The 20,749-nt window shown below is 48.2% G+C and overlaps 4 protein-coding genes across 15 annotated transcripts in view; all 4 read right to left on the reverse strand.

Annotated features, from left to right (window-relative positions):
• SLC5A1 (solute carrier family 5 member 1) overlaps nt 1–6,106 on the reverse strand; it is an 84,417-nt gene extending 78,311 nt beyond the window's left edge. Inside the window, exons 1-2 of the mRNA XM_087768668.1 lie at nt 5,496–6,106; nt 917–983 (exon numbers count right to left, since the gene is read on the reverse strand). The gene's annotated coding sequence lies outside the window, so the exon portion shown is untranslated. The remainder of the gene's footprint in view (nt 1–916; nt 984–5,495) is intronic.
• Nucleotides 1–6,972, reverse strand: part of YWHAH (tyrosine 3-monooxygenase/tryptophan 5-monooxygenase activation protein eta) — a 19,156-nt gene extending 12,184 nt beyond the window's left edge. The window contains exon 1 of the mRNA XM_087768681.1: nt 6,805–6,972. Coding sequence (XP_087624807.1) covers nt 6,805–6,972 — 168 coding nt within the window. The remainder of the gene's footprint in view (nt 1–6,804) is intronic.
• Nucleotides 6,339–19,440, reverse strand: ANHX (anomalous homeobox). Of its 4 annotated transcripts, none has more exons than XR_015707206.1 (10): nt 19,302–19,440; nt 17,742–18,015; nt 16,969–17,093; nt 16,628–16,751; nt 15,203–15,389; nt 14,552–14,684; nt 13,978–14,279; nt 9,720–9,807; nt 7,640–7,794; nt 6,339–6,953 (listed from the first exon to the last, which is right to left on the reverse strand). XR_015707206.1 is itself a non-coding variant. In XM_087768672.1 (10 exons), the coding sequence occupies exons 1-10, from the start codon at nt 19,337–19,339 to the stop codon at nt 7,702–7,704; spliced, it is 1,512 nt and encodes a 503-aa protein (XP_087624798.1). In that variant the 5' UTR covers nt 19,340–19,440. The 4 variants fall into 4 exon arrangements, 2 of the variants coding, with proteins under 2 accessions (XP_087624798.1, XP_009462024.2); XM_087768672.1 differs by lacking the exon at nt 6,339–6,953 and adding an exon at nt 13,096–13,243 and having other exon boundaries at nt 7,702–7,794; XR_015707207.1 differs by lacking the exon at nt 6,339–6,953 and adding an exon at nt 10,868–11,039 and having other exon boundaries at nt 7,747–7,794.
• A 702-nt stretch (nt 19,441–20,142) lies between these two features.
• DEPDC5 (DEP domain containing 5, GATOR1 subcomplex subunit) overlaps nt 20,143–20,749 on the reverse strand; it is a 47,677-nt gene continuing 47,070 nt past the window's right edge. For all 9 annotated transcript variants that reach the window (XM_087768625.1, XM_087768630.1, XM_087768628.1 and 6 more), the window contains one exon: nt 20,143–20,451. In XM_087768625.1, coding sequence (XP_087624751.1) covers nt 20,156–20,451 — 296 coding nt within the window. In that variant the 3' untranslated portion in view covers nt 20,143–20,155. The remainder of the gene's footprint in view (nt 20,452–20,749) is intronic.

Genomic DNA, 20,749 nt, shown 5'->3' on the forward strand with positions numbered 1-20,749 from the left:
ATAAAGCATGAAAGATAAAAATTACGTGTAGCAAGTTACAAACCGACTGCCAGAACATTCAGGACACAGCTCTTTGCAGTGCTGTGAAGCACACAGCGGCACGCAGGTACCGGCAAGCTGCCTGGTGCCTTTTTCCTAACGGGATTTTATTTTCATTGTTTCTAAGAGAAGACAGTGACGTACAAAACCTTAACAGAATGGATCCCGAGCATCGGTCTAGCTCATTATCATCATTAACGTAAAATTTGTATTGATTTTACCTAATGATCAACTTTTACCTACAGACAGCAGGAACATGTTCTTGAAAAGGTACGATTCAATGTAAAACCACAGATTTTAATCTATTTAAGACGCACGGAGGAATAGCAAGAGATGGGCCAATCCAGAATGCCCGGTACACTTCTCCAGTTTGGAAACCTTGCAGTTATAGTAACTTCTTAGGAGAGATTAGTCAGTCTGCAAAGTGTTCCAACAGCTCTGAAAATCTGTAGGGTCTACCAGCAGCTTTCTAGTCTCATGCAGCCGTTTCAGACTCCCGAGGGAAACAGATTACGAAGTATTTTTAAAACCAGTTATTCACCCACTGAACCAGACAATCTGCATTAATCTGCCAATATATGTGGATATATCTACAAAAACAACACCACTCTCATGAAATGCTTCTGGTTTTCCTAACTGAAGCTTCTGTATAATGGCTATTTCTCAGTCTAAAGCATCTCAAAAATTCTTAACCTTGAATCCACAAGGTGAAACGTGACCTCATTGCTCTGAACCCAGATACGCGTCTAAATCCAAGAGTTGCAAGGAAAAGCGCTAAAATAAGGCAACCTTGTACGCAGCGTTTCCGCAGCCTGCCTGTAACCTAAAGAGAGTGACGAGGTTGCATTTCACACATACGGGGTCTGTGGGAGAGTACCTATATTCTCCTGCGCATACCATGCCCTCTGCTCTGCATCTTCAGCCGTAACAGCGGCTCCACGGATCTATAGAGGTACAAATAAAAACGAATTAGAGCTCAGGCAATGGGGTTTAATCTGCTACAATATTTATAAACTGAGTTACAATGTCTTAAAAATAAAAATGGAAAGGATGTGGAAATGCCAGCAGACCTTTTACTGGAGTGCTGAATGGGTGCAAACCACTGCGTAACTGTGGCTCCCCTGCCGGGCCCAGATGCCAGGCATCGCACGCGACGTCACAGAGCTCCGCGCTTCCCAGCAAAGCTCAGGCAGGAGCTCGGGAATACGGCTCTCATGAGGCAGGACTGAGAGTTGTTGGTGAAGTGACCACACCCAGCAAGAATTTGTAGATGGAGAAACTTATGGCACTGGGAATTGCACCATGACCTAAGGCAGTGGCCGTGCTCCACAGGCGTATCTGATTGTGGGACAGCACCGATGTTCCACAAATAGCTCCCTGCTGAAACACCATTCCAGTTCACTGCTTGGCTGCGCACAGGGGCACCGGGGACACCAGTGCAGTCTCAGAGGGCGTCTCCCCGGCACTGATGTTTAGCTGAGGGGACAGAGCTGGAAGGTAGGCTGGCGAAGAGGAAACACTCCACGCCATTCCCAGCCTTTCCCCGTGGCGGAAAGCCCCCCACCCCCACCCCCCCCTTTGGTTGTTCTGGCAGCAGCGAGGGAACACGCAGCTTTTGCAGGGCTGTTCCTGAGACTGGCGGAACTAAAGCAGTGGCACTACAAAGTCCCTGCCACTAGCATCCTCCTCATTCCTGGAGCAAACCATCTTCCCTCTCTTCTCTGCAGCAAGGAAATGTTTTGTTTAGGGAACTGCTAAATGATAAAAGTCTTGGGGACAAGACACTGAAAAACAGAGAGAGAACAGAAGCAACTACCAGTTGACGGGGGAGGCTAACCAGCTTCCCCATCACAGCAAAGGCAGTAGAGATGGGTATGGTAGAGATGGAGAGTTTGTGGGCATCTGATCTTGGAAATCCTGCGACTGGCGCTTACTGGCACGATGCTGTAAGGACACATTCTTTCACAGGCTTAGGACTACCTCTGATTTTTATTGTTAGAATCCTTGCAGCACATCCCCCCAATAAAGCGAGATAACTGCGCATCAGGGAGGAAAGGTGTTGTAACCAATGACAAGATCAGAGCACGAGATAGGAGTGGGTGTAGCTGAAGTGTGATGATTCTTTCCCAAACCACAAGGGACTATAATTTCAATGATATATTTCTAGCCAAACCATACACTACAGTTTAACGAGCAACAGAACCCTCGAGGCTGTCACAGTGTGTGTGAAAATATTCTACTATTTGTCATATTTCAATTTCGTATCAATCTTGAATCGTTCTCACAGAACCTCCCTCATAACTCAAGGGTAAAACCTAGAATGAAGGGAGAAAGATTACACTGCCTGAGTGCTGCTCAGAAGCAGCAGGGTTCATGCCGTGAATTGTGGCAAAGTACGTTGTATTCACCCACATGGGAAGATCTTTAAAACAAAAGGGCAGTGATTTGCACAAAACCTGCGAAGCCCTTGCTCCCTCACGGGAAAGGTTAGGTCTGTATACTGGAACCTGGTTGGGATCACTGCAGCGTGTTTAACGCCACTCAGCATTCACACCCAGTAGCCTTTTGCATGTTCAAAATCCTGTGCAGACGTGAGCTGATAAAGCCTCCGAACTCTCTGGCAAAATGTGCTATTTTCAAGCGCTTGCTCATTTCAGAGTCCAGTGAAGAACAAGCGCTATGTCTGAATAAAAGATTATGGCAGTGTTTTTACTTGCCAGAATGATTCAGGGATATGCACAGGAGGCTGTGAAGCATGCTCAGTTGCGGGGGTTTCTTTAAGCAGCAGAACACAGTAGCTAATTGAAAGCAGCTTTAACTCTTCATGAGCTGCTTCAGGCCACAGTGTTTGCTAGCCCTGCCCAGATATAAGAATGTGGTTTTATTCTTTATGTAATCAAAGGAAAGTAACCAGAACTCATAAACAGGAAAACATGAAAAAGCCTGCTTATCAGAAGCTGTCACCAGAGCACCATATTGAAAAAAGGCTCTGCATGTAAGAGGAAAAAAACCCAACCTTTGTTAAGTAAATACTGAAAGTGGAAAAACAAAACAAACAAAAACTCCTCAATCCTACTAAAGCCCAGGTAGGGATTTTTCAGAGGTGCTGAGCATTTGCAGCCTACAGATAAGATCAGAACTGAGATGTCCAGCGTTTCTGGAACCACCCCGAAGACACCTCATGCTGGGCATACACAATGGAGGACTCGGCATCAGCAGCCACATTTGAAAAATAAGCCCAGATCTGTGTTAACAAATGAAATTTTACCGATCTTCAAACTTTACCAGAGTGGATTAGTTTGACTTAGAACTGGATTAAATCCCACTGAAAATGACTGATCTGAAACCATGACCTTTCGCTGTAGAACATAACATGAAAGACTTCGGGGATAAGACTAATGAAGTGCAGAGATAAAGCAAAATGCCTCTGCCAACATTTTCAAAAGTGGCCTCTTATTCTGGGTGCCCTACTTGAGTCGCTGCGTAAGTGCTCATTTCCTCTGAAAATGAGGCCCCAAGCAAGTGAAGTCAGGCATCCAGAACAAGAGACTGCCTGAAAACACTGGCCTTGAAGTTGTATCTCGTAGCGCTTGTCCCGAGCGGGCCTCAGATGTGCCCATTCAGCAACTGTGATAGCCGGGGGAACTGTCAATGGGGCTGAAACAGGGAAAGCTGCTTCTCACGTCATTAATCCTCTCGAGCACTCTAGTGGATTAGTTCAGAGAAGTTTTTCACCGGCAGCTGCCATGCAGGTCCTCCACACGGCCATTTCTGCACCACACTTCCCACTCAGAACCACTGACAGGCAGCAGCGCAGTCTCTGACCTTGCCAGCCTTAGGCCCGTCTACCCAGCTGGCCAAGAGGAAAGCTGCCTCTAGCAGCACTGCTGGAAAACATGGATGCCTGCCTACTGGGAAAGTGTCCTTCTCCCCTCAGGGACAGCTAACTAACAGAACTTCTGAAAGTGCTCCTAGATTGCCATCCCCTTTCTGTGATCAGTTAACACATGTAAGTACTACTCTTTGGGCCCTTATATGCATTTGAAGATAAAAATGGCTTTGTTTTTTCTATCTAGGGCAAGCTCCTTCCTTCGACAGGCCATGCCGTGTTGAGGAGGAGGAATGCCAACAGCAGGTACAGCACATTCAGCTCAGGGCAGGTCAGCCACGTGCTCAGAGTGCTTCTAATTACAGCTCCAAGGAAGAACAACACAAACACATCCAGAGCTTGCTACATATGGTAGGACAGGGAAACCAGAACATGACTGGGACGCAATCATACCCAGGAAACGAGAACAAGGTAAGACACAAACTGTGCAATTCAAATGCCAGCCCAATGTGAATACAATACAAGGAACTCCACAACTCTGTCCTTCGAGGTCTAACTCCACCCAGCAGCACAGGCAGAGAAGGCCAAATGCGAAGCACCCCCGGCAATCAGCAGAGATTCACTCCGTCTCCTCCTCTGCTGCACAGCTCGGCGCCCCACCTGTTCGAGCCCAGGGTGGGGAAGCAGCAGCCTACCTCTGAACTCTGCTCAGCCACCTCTAACTCAGCGCGGTCAAGTCCTGCGAGATCAGCTGTAGGCACAGCTTGCAAATTCTTGTCCAAATGCCATTAGCTCCTCAGAAGTGTTTTGTGCAGCTTCAATACCCAGGTGGCACGGGGCAAAGATGCTAGTGGGCCAGAATACGCTGTACTTCAACCACTTGAATTGACATCTCTTACAGAGGAATACTTTCAATTTGCTGGATTTCACATATCAAGCTTTGGATCATCTAACGTAAGCTTCCAGAAAAGTAATCAGTTATTTCATCTGGGAAATGACCTAGAAAATTCAATTGTCCTCCAGAGAACAACTGTGCCAAATTTGGAAACTAAATTCATCAAGGGAAGAGAAAAAGCTTTAATTCTGCTTTAGCTGCAAAGCCTTTTTCAGATTTACGTTTGGAAAAGAGACTTGTTCTAGCACTCTGTAGGAATTCTGGTGAATTGAGCCTCTTCTTTTTAATTAAAAAGCCAAAACAACTGTGGTCTTGCACTACGTAAAAAAACCTGCAAGGCCTTAGGACACCGGTATTGTTAAGATGGTAGAACAAAGGTCCGTTATCTCCAGAACTAAAATACCTGCATTCACTAACATGGGTTGTTTTCTTAGAAAATTATCTATTTGACTTTGAATGACAGGTACCTGAAATTTCTATAGAGGTGGAGCTGCGTTAATCTAATCTTTATCATCTTCCCTGGCAGGGAATAGCACTAAATATTTGAAAGGAACTGAATTATGTCTCACTCTAAGAGAGGCATCATTCCTCTTTACTCCAATACATCAATCTTCAACAGCAGGGAAACGTAACCACCCTGGCTTTCATCCACATGTACTACATACCATTGACTAGCTAAATCATAGTAATCGCAGTGACATGACATATCATTAGGGGTGAGAATTCAAGTACCTTATTTGGGATCTCATACAAAAAATCTATCAAGATCCAGTGTGAATTTTGCTATTGGGCTGCTGCTCCTGCACGAAAGCCGCCTCACTCGTTGGCGCACGACAGCGTCTTGTTCTCTCTCCACCACAGGCCGCAGAGAAGACGCGGCTGCCGCCCACCGCAGTGCAAACGCCCAGCAAAACGGATTTTAGGCAGCGTGGCGGGGACGGCGGTGCCTTTCGCCCCGGGCCGGCAGCCGCAGCGGCGGCGGCGGCGGGTCCCCCCTCTCCCGCAGAGCCCCGCGGCTCCCTCAGCGCCGCCTCACCCCGCGCGGGCCGCCAACCGCCGCCGCGCGCCCCCTCAGGCGCCGCGCGCCCGCTCCGCTGTTGCTATGGCTCGGCGGGAGGCGGCAGCCAATCGGAGGGCGGCAGGATATATTTGTCGCTGTTGCTACGGGCGCGGCGGACCAATGGGGAGGGAGCAGGAAGGCGGCGCGCGGCCGCCGTGGCGGCGGGAACACCGCGTGGCGGCGGTTGTGCGGCCGGAGGCGGGCGCTGCCTTGCAGCGGGAGCGCGGCCCCTTCCCTCCCTGCACGCCAGCTCGGATTCACCCAAGGGCCCGTTGTTAAAAGAAATAAACGTAAACGTGTGCACAACCCCTGCAAACACCGCGGTTCTGAACACAAAACCTCCAACAAGAACACAACGGCCTTCCAAGTGAGAGCCACCAAAATAAAGGAAGTACCAGGGTCTCGCCACCCACAAGGGTACCCAGGGCAGCTGGTGCTGGGGTTTTAATACATAATTAAATACCTTGTGCGAGTAATCACCTCACACTCTTACCTTGGAAGAACGAACCCTGGAGAAAGAGTCATTCATAACCTTTATTTGCCAACTTTTTTACAAAAGGCACTGGAGGCAGGTACACTTTGTGTAGCTCAGGGCTGGAGTTTGGCAAGGATTATCCCTTTTGCAATACAGATTTAAAAAATAGCAGTAATACTTAGGGAAAATACCCAAAAGACCACCCAATGACTTGCAGCTTAGTTTTAAACCTGCATCAAGGGTCTGCTTTGCCACTCGTGCCCTAGCTCTCTCATACACAATTCTGCTTTTTAGTCTCCAAGAGGAAAAGGAAACAGGGCTGCTGGCCCCGGAGCAGCGTGAGATGGAGGAGCGTAACGGGCGGCCCTCAGGCTGGGTTAAGTAAGGAAAAGTGCTGGGCAAAAGGAGCAGAGCTGCGCACGCTCCGCAGGAGAGCCACAGCAAAACAGCCTGCCCCCGCGGCGTAAGCAGCCTTCAGCCAAGTACAGTATGAGCCCCACACTTACTACAGCGTGTAGGAGTCTGCACAACTCGCGTTGCTTTGCAGGGCACTCGTCTGAATAGGATGTGCTCGCCTGCCGCTGCCTGGTGTCAGACTGCCGCAGACCACCCGAAGGGTGACACGGTTCCCTTGGCAGTTTCGGTCCACCCAGATCTGGGGACAGAAAATGCATCAAGAGGGTTCAGCGGCTCCCACCTCCTCCATTCATCTTCTTTCCCGGGCAATCTGAGTTGCAGGTAGTATTAAATACTGACACACTTGCGTGCCCTCCTGCAATCCTGCAAGAACATTGACGTTAGCGCTGAAAATTCTGCCGTGCTCCAGTTTGTGTCATCTGTGACACTGCGGAGTACAGAACACTCCAGAAGTCACGCCCAGCAGTACAACAGAAACACAGAGATGAGAAATAGTATTTTAGCAGCACTTAGCTGAGAGCTTATTTTCCAGGCCTGAGAAAAAAGTTACCCAATATCCACTGCTAGGCAATGTAACTAAATTTTACTCTTTTTGAGTACAGGACCTTCATTTACTTTCATGAGGTAACGAAGGACTCGGATCTGACCAGTGCTACGGGTAGAAATATGTAACTGCCACAGAACTAGGGACTTGGTATTTTTAGCAGCTACAGTGCAGCTTCAGACTGCTCCAGTAAAAAACTACAATCCACAAGGCACCTTTGGTTTCTTCTATCCTTTGCAAAATTCTTAATAAAACTGTAACTGAAACAAACTTTGTAACTATTAGAAAAAGCCTTCATCCTTCTACCTCACTTTCTCTATTCGTCTCCACGTCAAACCCCTCATTCATTTTAAAAGGAAAAAAAAAAAAAAAAGGAAAACCAGGAAAGGAGGGGGTGCTCCCTGGGGAAGCGCAGACCGCGTCGAGCGTCCCTGCAGGCAGGTCACATTCGTCCCCCAGCTGAGAATTCAAAGAGCAGCCATGCAGCCCAGAGCGTGTCGCTGGTTAATGGGTCACCAACCGGATCCTCCAGGACCTGAAAGAGACGGGAAGGAATCAAAGCTTCACCACGCACCATCTTTAACAACGCCGTTGCTCAGGGTGGAAGAGCTCCTCTGGGCAGATATGCACAGGACCGTGGTGGGAGGGAGTGCCAGCGGGGAGGGCTGTGTGCGTGAAGTGACAAAGTCCTCGTTCCCTCCCAAGTTCAGGCAGAGTAATCCATCTGTACAGGACGCGGGCGTAAAAGTGACAAACACAATCAGTGCACAATTCAACTCTTAGGAATTCAGAGAAGAGCAATTCCCTTCCCTTTGCCCAAGGCGTTGGCTCCTATAAAACCAAGTAAATGACAGAGGGTAAGACCAGGATGAAATAATTAAGAAGGGAGTGATCACCTGAACAAGGGAGCTCTGTTCAGGGAGGGAAAGAAATGTCTCTAAAATGAATTAACTTTTTCTTTGTTTGCTTGCTTGTTTTGTTTTACTCTCATTTTGGCTCTCACGGGATGCATGACCTATGAAAAGCAAACTGAAAGTCACATGTGGACGAAGGAAGCGTACATCTGCACCCCTGCGGTTCAGACACAGGAACCAAACGAGCGTATTCCTGCAACGAGCCCAGGGCAAGTTGATTCAGCAAGAAACAGAGTGCCCAGGAAGCCTGCAGAAGGCTGTAAAATCATTTACCCCTTCAAGTTCTTCCTTTTCCTACAGCACACATTAAAATACGCAAAAATTGCTTTTCTGAATTCCTGAACTGAGCAATTGTTACGAAGATTTGAAGATGTCCCCTTTTGACATCTGCAGGCATCCCACGGCACCTTGCTCCCCAGCCCACACTGCACTGAGTGTCATGTTTCTATGCCATTGCAAAATCAGTGCAAGAATGCAAAACAGCAAGATGCAAACTCTAGCTACAGAGACTGCATGCTCTGGAAATCTTAGAAAAGGCTCATTCATTATTAATGCCGAAAGCTTTCCTACTCATCTGGCTCACATTATGGTTGGTAAAAAGGCCACTTTCCAAGATACAGATCTTTATATTGATGCTTTCAAAGGCTCAAAAGAGGTTCTGTTACTGCCTTCAGAGCTGCAGCCGCTTCCTATAATGAGGCTAGCAGATACGGTCTCCTGCTTTTCAAAATCTCTTTTAAATAGGTTTTCTCCAGCAGCTTGCATTGCAAGAGAAACAGAAATGGATGCTAACTGATTGGTAGACCACCACATGTGAAGCCAAAAAATAGCTCCAGGTACAGTTTAGATAGGGCTTTCTTGGATTCTATTTCTAAATAACATTTAATTCACAGATGTGCTCCCATCCCCTTGAAAGCACCAGATTTCTAACTTCTGCTCTCTACTGCCTTAAAATCACCGTAAGAAGGCATGCAGACTGCATCCAGATTGTGGAAGTGAGTTCTTCTGTCGTTTCCTGTAATAGCACTGCTCTGTACGCTGCTATCGGCCATCTCAGAACAGTGCAAAATCCCTTCTTCTCAGCAATAACGCAGACTTGGAAATGAAAATTACATGAAAGATTTTAAGAGGTCTGAGAGAGCAGAGTCAAATTCCGCAGAACCCCTGAGAGGGGCGGGCCCTCGAGCAGCCATCTTCCTGTCGTCTTCTTTCCACAGGGCTAGGTGAGCCCTCCATTGCTCAAAATTTAAATGACACTTGGGATCTGCACAGGTTGCTCTGGCCATCATTTCAATGGCACGTTTAGCAAAATTTGGGTCTGATAAGCAATCCAAGTGGAAAAAAAACCCACAAAACCACCTCTCCTCCTAGCATTTGCTGGATGCTACCTAGGGAATGCCCAGCTTGCTCTGAACTGGATTCCAAAAGATCAAACATGCTTCGTACTAAATACGATGCGAGATTTCACATCCCCGTGTGAGAGCTACAGCTGGATAGCGTGCACAGGGCTAAGCTCCTTCTCTGAACATTAGGTGTGTTCTCTCACCTGGCCTTGTCCCAAGGCTTGGCTTTCTTCCACGCAGGGTGCAGAAGCAGGCGGGCACTGAGGCTTGCCAAACACAGCCTGACAGGAACTGGAAGAAAATATGATGATACACAAATGCATTTGTTATTTATGCTCTACTCACCACTTACTGTAGTGTTCTGCAGCAGGACAAGACGAGCTCCTGGCAAGACTATTAATTCAACAGATTTCTGCTAAGTTGTCTACAAACCTGCCCCATTTTTCCAAATTGTTATGACCTCAAAATACAGATTCGGCACTGGGAGGACTAGCCTGACCAGGAGCAGCACACAGGAATGCCATCTCGATTTGCAGCTTTCCTTATGCCGCCAGAACATTCTCCATAAACAAGGAGATGTCTACCAAAATGTCTCTTTTCTGGAACATATTTTAAAAACACAGATCTTAAGAGTCAAAACACATAAAAATGCGGCTTTAGACATAGCCACAACATTGGCTATGATGCCACTATAGCTTTTCAAGGCCGCCAGTGAGAGTCTGGGGACGTGGCTTCCCCATCCACACCTCCCCGGGGGCTCTGCCAACCTCTCCAAAGAGGTCACAGTCTGCAGGCACTGGGTCAAGCAGGAGACACTGGGTACTCGATGATGGGATGTTCTCGCCCTTCAGCACCAACTCAGAAGTATCTACACGCCAACAACGCTGCCCGTACCACTACCAGGAATAGCCCAGGGTACGAATGGCCATGCAACCCCCTGTCCCCCCAAGAACTTGTCTCATCCTTTTTCATAGCCCACTTACACCGACACGCACAACGCCCTTAGCAACAAATTCTGCCATTTAATCATGCAACATGCCAAAAAGTAGCCTGCTTTTGTGTGTTTTGAACTTGCTGCCTGCCAGTGTCGGGGTGCTGGGTTATCCCGAGGGGAGAGCCTAACAGCAGGAGGATTCCTAGCACTCTGAGCTGGAATCCCAAAAATGCAGGCAGAAGCGGTAAGCTGCAACGAACATCTCAGCACTGATGTTTTCTAAATCAACATGCTGGCTCATGAATGCAATCTGTCTTGCTCTATAGAGTTCAGTGTGCTTTTCTGTTTGAAATGTGAGGCACGAGAGAGTTAAATCCTGCGCGAACCATTAGCTGGGCTACATTCCACCCGTCCCACCTCGAGGAGTGAAGAGGAGACAACACCGCTATCTGTAGAGGCAAGCATCTGTTTGGTGTCCCACAGGAACTTCCAGTTCGCTAGCTGGATCAAACTATCCAGCCAGGAGCAGGAGCAGATGGAGGCAGTCAGCTCCCAGCCTGGTTCCCCCTCACACTCCCACCTCGCAGCCCTGTAGATCACAAGAGGTTTGGATACAGCCCAAGTGCGTAGGACCGACTGCAAAAAGCCCATGAAAGAAAGCAACTGGAATCGTTCTAATAAGCTTTCAGGCCAAGTCCTTTCCAGGTGAGCACCTTTAAAAACGAGACAAGCAGATTAAGGGTCCCTTGGCTGACTTGTAGCTCTGCCCCTGCACTTACGAAGCAGGGAGCCACAGGTGCTGGCAAGGCAGCGACAGCTACCACTAAGTCCACTCCAGGTGGGTGACCTTGGATAAATAATTTCCTTCTCTGTGCTTTACTCTTATCTGTAAAGCAGGGATAACTTCACTGCCCTCTCTTTCCAGGATAGCAACACTCATTTGCCATGCAGTTTAAGCTGTCGATTTCTTCGTGAGTCCCCAAATGAATGATGCTCATTGCAATATTATTGCTAAAGATGACTCTGGTGACACAATAATCTCTAATCCAGTGACTCTGTCAGAGGGCTCTGCCTGATAACAAAGGTGATCCTCATTCATTGCCATTCACCGAGCAGTGATCTTAGCCAAGACTACCCACACGAGGTCTCCTGGCTCTCCAGAGAGAAACTGCAAAAAGGCCAAGATGAAACTGCAGCCTAAGCATCACTCATTTCTAAAGAGATCGCTGTTCCGTAGCACTCATGAGTTCAAGGTTTTGGGGGAGCTGGACCAGCCGCTAAACGGGGTTTACAAATAGAGTTCAAATAACTATATCCTCACCAGAAGGTGTCAATGAAGCAGCAAGTCCTGCCCCTGCCAGGAATACGATAAAGGGCGTGTGGATTCCTGGCACAGCCGACATACCCAACAAGGAGACATTCACCATAGATTTCTTCTACTGGCAGAACATATTTTAAAAATAAACATGAGCTCACTCTAGAGTCAGAACATGCAATTTTAAATCCAGCCAAAATATTGCCAGCAAGCCTCACTGATCTTTCATGATCTTGAGCCACCGTCTAAAACTGCGAATCCTAAAACGCAGACTGAGGTGGGTTTGCAATGCCCAGACCTGGGTTCTCCCCAGCAGCTCGGAGCGGGGAGTCCGACATGAACGTGAACAACTGTAGGCACCAAGCCAGCTGGGAAACAGGGGTAAAAGGCAGAAGTGTTTTTAGCAGGGAACCAGGAAGCAAAAAACCACTGATCTTTATCTCCAGTGAATCACTGCCTTCCCTTGGTGCTCGACAAGCCACAAAGCCTCTCCATGCCTCTGCTTCCTCGCCTATAAAGTGGGAATAGAACTGCTTGTAGCTACCTCTGTGGTGTATTATTGACAGTGTCATGCTAGCACAAACGCTGGCCAGTGTCAAGCAGAATGGTTATGAAATGGGGCTACTGCTCCTCTTCTGTCTTGCAGATCAGTAAATTAAAGGAACCTCGTCATTTCTGTTTGGCAGTGTTTATTTTTATGTAACATTACGGAAGTTGTATAACACATGGAAGATGGCACGGATTTTTGTTGTTTTGCATTCTGTGAATTCATCTCCAGCCCCAGAGAAAACCTGCAGTCTGAAACACTTCATACAGGTGGAAAACAGAAAGACAGAACAGTGTCTGTCTTTCTGTCTTCCAATTTGGAAAGCTTGCACTATGGAATAATCTTGTCATGAGGTTATGAAGCTACAAAAACTATTTTAGGATTAAATACGGGCCCTACCAACCCAGCCCACAGAATCAGCTCTCACTGAGATCAGTATAGGTTATAAGTTTCTGCCAAAAAGAAAAACAGGCAAATCACTTAGAAGCTAAACCTGCTTCAAAGAGAGGGGTTCCTATCTTTTCCGATGAGGCTGGTCCCAAATCTCCTTTGTGCCACCACCGTAAAACACATATACATTTACACAGCACTTCCCATTTCCAGTGCACAGCTATAAATATCTGCAAAATATGATGGACACAAGGAGAACCAGGCCCTTGAATGAGATGCACCACTATGCTCTGTCTGCAGCCCTCTTCAACAGGGGAATCAGGACAAGGCTAGACCCACAGCATCATTGTTACTCCTGCCCTTAAGAAGCCCTGGGCTTTCCCCTCCCTTTACCTGTGGGGAAGAATAGATTCCAGGGTCCCTAGCTGTCCTTCTCTAAGGATGAAGCTTTCAACCTCTAAATCTGACTGCTGAATGATTCTTCCTGAACTGGCCTCAATACAGCCACCTTGAGGGACTCTGCTCAAGGGAGCTCTGATACCTGCTGAAATAAACGCTCGTATTAAAGACAATTACAGATAACATGACCCCAACCTCTGACCCAGCTATTCCTCCCCTCCTTGCTCCACATTCACCAGAGATGAATGGCAGCCACAGCGCTTTCTGTTCCGTAGACCTACAGCAAAAGCAGGTGGACATCACTTACGTATCCTATCAATGCTGTTCTGAAGAACAGGGAGGAGAAAAGAGATGGTGGAATGCTGAACAAGACTGGACAGGAAGGAAACAGAGAGGGAGAGAGAAAGAATAGCAGGAAGGAGAAAGGAAAGTGAGAATGTGTTGCTGAAGATGAGCACTGTGTCGCAGCTTCTTAACTAGAGGCTAGTTCCTAGCCTCTGCTCAGGCAATCTCGTAAGAATGACAGGCATTTAAAAACCCAGAAGCCTGCAAACTGACAAGGTGAGCAGATAACACCTGAAGGGACTCTTCCAATGGAAATGCTACAAGGAAACCACCTTGCTGGAAAAGTACTATCTTACGGAAGGACTTACAGTTTAAGCAAAAGAGTAGGTAAGAATGTCTGCTTCAACACCTTAAATCAACAGATTTTCTCATTGAGCTACTATGGGAGCAGAACTCCGGAGCTCATGACAAGCCCTGCTCCCAGTTGTCATGACATTGGAAAGCCACCTAAGTGAGCAAGAGTGTTCACAACAAAGGGAAGAGAAGCTTGAAAACTCTCAAGGTCAACGGTCTGGGTGCAGTTTTACTAACCTTCTATAGTTGGGGTCCACATGGAGCCAGAGACTCCTCTGGTGCTGGAAGGGGCATGCCACATGGCCAGCTGTTCATCCGGGAAGGTAAGGGACCCGCAGGAGCACAGGACAAATGCATCCAGCTGGGGGCTGGCATCAGTACTGCTGGCTGCTTCTCTGGGCTGCAGGACAGCAGAGTTAAAGCAGGTTCCTGGTTCCAGCATAGCCTCAGTGCAGAAAGCCACAGGTTGTTCAGTGTTGTGAGTGGTCAACAAAGCCTGGCTTGTCCTCGCTTCATACAGCTCACTGCTCTGCGCAAAGCTGTAATGATGGAGCAAATGCATCAGCCAGACATACTGCTTTGCAAAGAGAGGAGACCCCCCAGAAGAACTTTGAATCCTGCCCTTGACAGCTGGGAGATTAACTGCTAGATGCTCTGCCTGCCTGATGCTGGGCATGGACCATTCCCATCTGTGGAGTCACATCTCCTAAGCGATGTCCCCTGGGAACTGACATGAAAGTCCGTCCCATGAACAAGTTTAAAGGTTGCTTCATCTCTGAGCTGTCACTGTAAAGACTTTTTCATACATCACCTGGATTCCAGCATCTTTAAGTACGTTCCTTCAGGAGGCTTATCCAGATCTGCAGCTGACTGCTCCCACCCTGGGTCACAGGGCATGAGGGTTATCTCCATTTGCTCAGAGCCGATGCCTACACAAGAGCCATCTGAAAGGTGCAGGCCGGGCAGGTGAAGGAACACTAACAGTTACTCCAAAAAGCAATGAAACAAGTCTCATTTGCCAAATGCAGCAAGACCCTCTTATTCCCCGTGACTGAGGTTTGGTCAAGATTCCGTGAAGGGGCAAGGAAATACTGGGTTTTACTGGAGTACTGCCCTGATCCCAGAATCTGAGAGCTAAAACCTGCTGCCTCCCTTGCATTTGCTTTCATTTGGCACCTGCTGCCTCCCTTGCATTTGCTTTCATTTGGCACCCCTTCTGAGACGGGCATCTCTTTTCACCTGTCCTTGCCCAGGCCTTATCAATCCTTGCTCCTTCAACAGACTGGCAGCCTCTAGCCAAACAATGAGGCACTCCACTGAAGTAGAGTCCTCCAGTGTCCACTTGATCCATCAGCAGATAGACACTGTTCTGGAGCAGGAATAGCCTTCCCTTCCCGAGGGAATTTTAAATTGTTTTTCAGCTTTCTGGACCGCATCCTAAACCCATTAGGAAGAGACGAACCTGCAGTCTGTGGAGCGTAGGATCCTTTATCCTGCTCCTCCTTTGTGCAGTAAGTCAAAGCCCTCTCAGGACATGAGTTGTTGAGCCTTTCCGTCCGAGAGAGGCAGGATTTTTGACGTCGTCGATAATTTGCAAACCAGTTATAGACCTGGGTTGGCTGCAGGTTCATGTCCCGAGCCAATCCCTCCTGCGAACCCAGGTGTAGGGAGAGATCAAGGGAAAAAGAATAAACCACATCCAAATAATCAGGCTTTTCCCTTCCGTTCCAAAAGCAGCCCAACAACTTGTTCGCTAGGTCTCCGATAAGTCTATGTGAATCCCATTGAGGAGACTGATTTATAAACTCAAAAGAGTTGCTGGAAAACACACATTCCAGCCTGCTTCCCTAGTCAATTTGTTTGCTAAAGGAAACCATATACTGCTCTTTTACATGGCTATATTTAAATGTAAAACCCCAACAAAGCATGCTCTTCCCACAGAATGACAGCTTCGCATCACTAACATGACACTAATAGGATAAACACTAATGCATTTACCCCATTAAAGAGTTTTCACAAACTGCGAGCAGTATAAACATCTGTATCACATTCACAGAAAAAGTTCTGCTGTATTAAACTGTTAAATAATGAGACCACATAAGTGAAGAACGTATTGGGAAATTAATGCTTATGTGATCATGATATCCCGACCTTTTAGGACTTAATTACGCAACTTCATTATGCTCTCAATTCAGATTGGTTTTTTAAAATGAAAATTTGGAAGTTGTTGCTGCTTTGTGAAAAGGATAGGAAATAAACCATCTTCACATTGCAGAACTCTTCACCAGGCCATCCTGCCTCATGCGAGAAGGGTGTTGGAAAAATTGAGCACCACAGAGGCAGACTTTAAAGTCTGAAGCCTTCACCTTGCAAGGCAGTAACCAACAAGGATTACGGAATTAATTCACACCTCGCTTTCATTACAAATTTGTCCCTGTCCAAATAAGGTAGATGCATGCACGCATCAACACGGCCTATCGTGTTTGCAAATTCTGTGAATTTAATGTGGTAAGTCAGTACGAAATATATTCTGGTAAGCAAAGTGCAATTTTATACAGGCTATAACTGAGTGAAGTCAGAACTATTTATCACTGTAATATGGCTCTTCTGAGTGATGGCTGTTTCGCTGCCTATGCCCAATCACTACAAAATTAGAACCGTTAAAAGCCGAGTGAGGAACTTCCTTCCCCTGATCTTTTTGTCCAAAGCAAGTGAAATTACTTAGCGTGAACTTGATGATTTTAGGGAAAGATCAAATATTGGGAATCCCAGCCCCACTGGGACTTCTGAAAACAAGGATTTAGAATGAAACCAGTTATAGCCCCCTGATCGCAGAGTTCTGCTTTTCTGTGACAAGGAGACTCGATCGGAAGTAGCATATCCCTACCCGCTGTTTCTTGTTTGGATTTGTTGTCACCTCTGCAGCAAACCTGTGCAGTTGCTGGCGTACTTCATCTGAATAGTTTCGATTCTTCACACCTTCAGGACAAAGGGAAATAGGTGGAGGATGCCTGTACACAGGAAAAAACAGGATTAAAAAGGACCCCAAAAGAGTCGTTCACATCCATGGGAATTTTCTCACGTTACCACAAGTGGTCAAAACACCAAGAAAAACCAAGCTCCAAGAAGCAGCCATCTTGAGATGCAAAAGCAGCCTCTGCATCTCTACCCCCTGCATCTGCTAACTACAGCAGAGAAAAAAAATCTGGCTCCCCCATGCCGCGGTACCTCTTCCTGCAACGGAATTTCTGCAGTGGTGTCAGAAAATCCGTGTGGCGTTTCTCCATAACCCTCCGGTAGTGAATCTCATGCCAAAGTTGCACCAGCTCCTCCCTCTCTTCTGCCTTGCAACACTAAAACAAAATAATATGTAAGCAAACCCTTTCCAGGTAGTCAGTCAGGCTTCCTGTAAAGGAGAAAACCCTCAACAACTGGACACTTACTCAGAGGTTCCTATGGGTTTGACATAAAGCTGGTAGCGTTATCCAAGTAGATGGCTCGCTGTACCTTCTCTAATGCACACAGGGAGCTGCCTGCCTAATTCTTTCTTTTCCCCTGGCGAACAGGGCTACGTTACCAGATCTAGAGGCCAAAACCCCTCACCTTGAGTGCTGCCATCCAGCCTTCCCCATATCTTCCCATCCTGGCAAGCCCTCTAAACTTGGCCTCCCCAAGGCTTTTACATCCTGAGCCCTAAGTTTGTAAAAACTCTAAGAACCACCACACTAGAGAACAAAAATCCTGCTTTCACAAACTACAACCGACCTCATCATCACCCAATTACCTTCTTCCCTTTGACTGATTAATAGTAACAGCCTGTAGCAAAAGGTTTATCCCGTGCTTCAGGCCAACCAACGCACACGCATCACCTTCCACGTCTCTACGCCAGCTGGAAATGCTCCATGTGCTGCAGCTTGGGTACCTCTGCACTAACAGCTCTAACTACTATTTTTCTAATACTGCTTTCTGTCTCCGTGAAGAAACAAAGAACACATCCCTACCTCCAGGAGCCTGCAGGCTGCGTCATGCTGCCCGTTACGGATATGAACGAACACGCAAGCTCGGACAACGTGGATGTTAGTGAGAAAGTACATCTTGTGTTTGCATCCCATCATGGTCCCAACCAGCTTCTCCAGACTAGGAGACGAGTTCTGGAGGTCCTGGCAAAGCTGTCCTGCCAGATCCAGCAGCCTGGCGGGTGGGGGATCCTTGTTTTTATTTCTGTTTAACATGGCCATGAACCGCTTCATCCTTGTGTCCTGTTGGAAGCTGTTTCTATGCAATGCACAAAGTTGTGGTTAGATAAAAACTATTATCTCCTATTTTTCGCTCCTATGGTATGCTTTTTTTTTTAAAGGGAAGAAATTCACTGTGCTATTAAAAGCAGCCTGAGGACCTCAAACCACTTAAAATAAAACGAGACCTAAAGCAGCCCTGAAAGGCTGAAGCCGCGCCAGGTTTGTAGCGCGGCTGGGGGCACTGGGGGGTGCTGGCAGCTCTGCAGTGCCCCACGCACACGCGTGTGCCCCCAGCCCCTCCACGCTCTTCAGATCAGGTACCCCCGTATCCCAGTCACCATGCGCAGCTTTACATCCACTGCTTACAGGTTAGAACTACCAGAACGTTAAGCCCAGAGACGTTCAGGTGAAATTAATGAGTTTTTTCTCCAAAACGGCACAGGACAGGCCGGGGGCAGCCAGCTGTTCCAGCAAAGCGTAACTCAAAACGATCGTTTTTCGCCCATTTTCCCGGGGAAAGGGGACCCCCCCCCCACCCCCTGGCCAGGCAAAAAGCGGGGGAAAGCTGTTAAATACCTGCGATGCTGAGGAGCAGGGACGCCCCGGCAGCCCCGTCCCCTCCCGAGAGCGCAGCCCGGGGCGCCGGAGCCCCTTCCTCCCGCGGCGAAGCCCCGGTCCCCGCCCGCCGGGCCCCCGCGGGCAGGGCGAGGCGGCGGGACGCTGCCCCGCACGGCCGCAAGCGCAGCCCCGCCGCCGGCCCAGGCCTCCCGGTGCCCGCAGCCGGGGCCGGGCGCTGCGGGGCGGCCCTGCGCTCCGCCCCCACCCCTTCCACCGCTCCGGCGAAGCCGCTGCTGCGCCCGCCGCTACCTTGGTAGTAAAATTGCGCAGGACGGACGGCAGCAAGTTGCTTTCGTACCGGAGAGCATTTTTTAAGATGTTAACGGGGACGAGACACACGCTGATGATTTTGACACGCTTAGATGAACTGGATGAAGAGACAAGCAGCTCAAACCCCCCTTTTCTAGGAGGGTACTGTCTAATAGCAGATGAGTCATCCAGATGCAGTTAGGGGATAAAACTGAGGCAGCTACGATTTTCCTTGAATTAGGCCTGAGCACCGCGGCGCCCGTGTCAGCGCTCTGCTGACTCCAGCGAGAGCAGGTACCAACAGCACCGACCTGGCAGCAGGAGCGGGCAGCCCCCACGCACCGCGCTACCCGGGGCAGGTCCTGAACCCACCCTCAATCCCCACTTCAACAGCCACCTCACGCCAAGCCCATGCGCCATATGCCAGCGCGCTCTGCAACGACAAAGACTACGTACTTGAGCGTAGGCATCTTCGGTTTGCTGCGTGCAGGCATATCCTAAACCTCTGCTCATAATCCTCCTCGTTCCTCCACTCGGCAGCATCTTGTGTTCAGTTGCCCCCGATTTCTCCTTGGGCTTGGATGCTGGCCTTGCAGGACAGTAACGGGCTTCTTGCTCCTGCTGCGTGACGCTGTTCTAGATCCAGAGCTGGAGACAGAAAGTTCTGGATGCTTAAGGGACAAAGCCCCACCACGGAACTTTGAGCATTTCATTATCACGCTGGACATAAGCAGCAGTATTTCCTTTTGGCAATTATTCTCCTTTACTCCCCAACTGCTGTCCACAGTTACAATAAAACATCAGATCACTTGGCTTTCTGCATTTTTACTTATTTACATGTATGAAATGTAACAAGTGTCTGACATTTTATCTTACATATTCACACAACCAGGCAGACCTCAAAAGGGAAAGAGGCGGGCTGCTGTCAGGCCCGTCAGATGCAAACGGCACGGATCATTTCCGACGACGGCAGGCTGCTACCATCACGCTGTGCTGAAGCTAACTGCCCTTGACAGCCATTTGCGCACCCCCTCCCTCACCTCTGCTCTAACTGAAGTTTTGGCAATCAAGGACCGCAGCTACTTGAAACCAAGCTGAGGTCAGGTGATAGATATTGGCAAGCCAAGAGCTCAGATTCTTTTTCCAAGGGCTTAATCAAATTCTGTTGAATATCAACAGCAATATTGATCAGGTCCTCTTGGAGCCTCAAGAGGAATCCAACAGAGGCTCTTTTCCAGTCATCCTTCGCCTCTGCTTCCTTGTCACAAGGTAAAGCTTCTAGCTGTCTCCCCAAGAGATACAACCCTGTTTCACGGAGCACTAGCATGCATCTTATCTAGACAATCAGTCCAGAACAAAACAAGCCGGCTATCTTTGTTCCAGCAGAAGTCTGTAAAGTCTTTCAGTAACCGATCAGCAAACTTCTCATCCCCAGTGGCACTGGACCGCCACGTTTTCGTCAGCATGGTGTTGTAGGCCCAGTTGTAGCCAATGCGCTCTTCACAAAACATGTTCTGGTTGGTGGAGCTAGTGGAGTTGCGCCGGCGTCGCTGCTGCCCGCAAGAAAACTTCCGCTTGGAATATGGTAGCTGCAAAAACACTGTCCCTGGGGGAAACAGACAGGACTTTAGTCTTAGGCAGACCCAAGTTCCTACAACTGGTAGCTGACTCATTACATTCTGAAAAGGAAACTGGACTGGGTTTCATTTAATTGCCTTTTTGCAAGATAAGATGGGATATGCTTTTCCTCCTTCGCTTTTACCTGCCGCTTCCTGCAAATCACACCACTGGGAGACAGCACACTTAGTCTTGCCTTTCTCTTGGTAGAAGGGAACGAAGCAAAGCTGCAGGCTCTGATCCATCTTTCTAATTTTATATCAATTTCCATTCTCTTCTGCAAGTTT

Source organism: Nipponia nippon, unplaced genomic scaffold (genome assembly GCF_047370975.1).
Source record: "Nipponia nippon isolate SJK-2023a ecotype South Korea unplaced genomic scaffold, ASM4737097v1 scaffold_30, whole genome shotgun sequence".
Taxonomy (NCBI): domain Eukaryota; kingdom Metazoa; phylum Chordata; class Aves; order Pelecaniformes; family Threskiornithidae; genus Nipponia; species Nipponia nippon.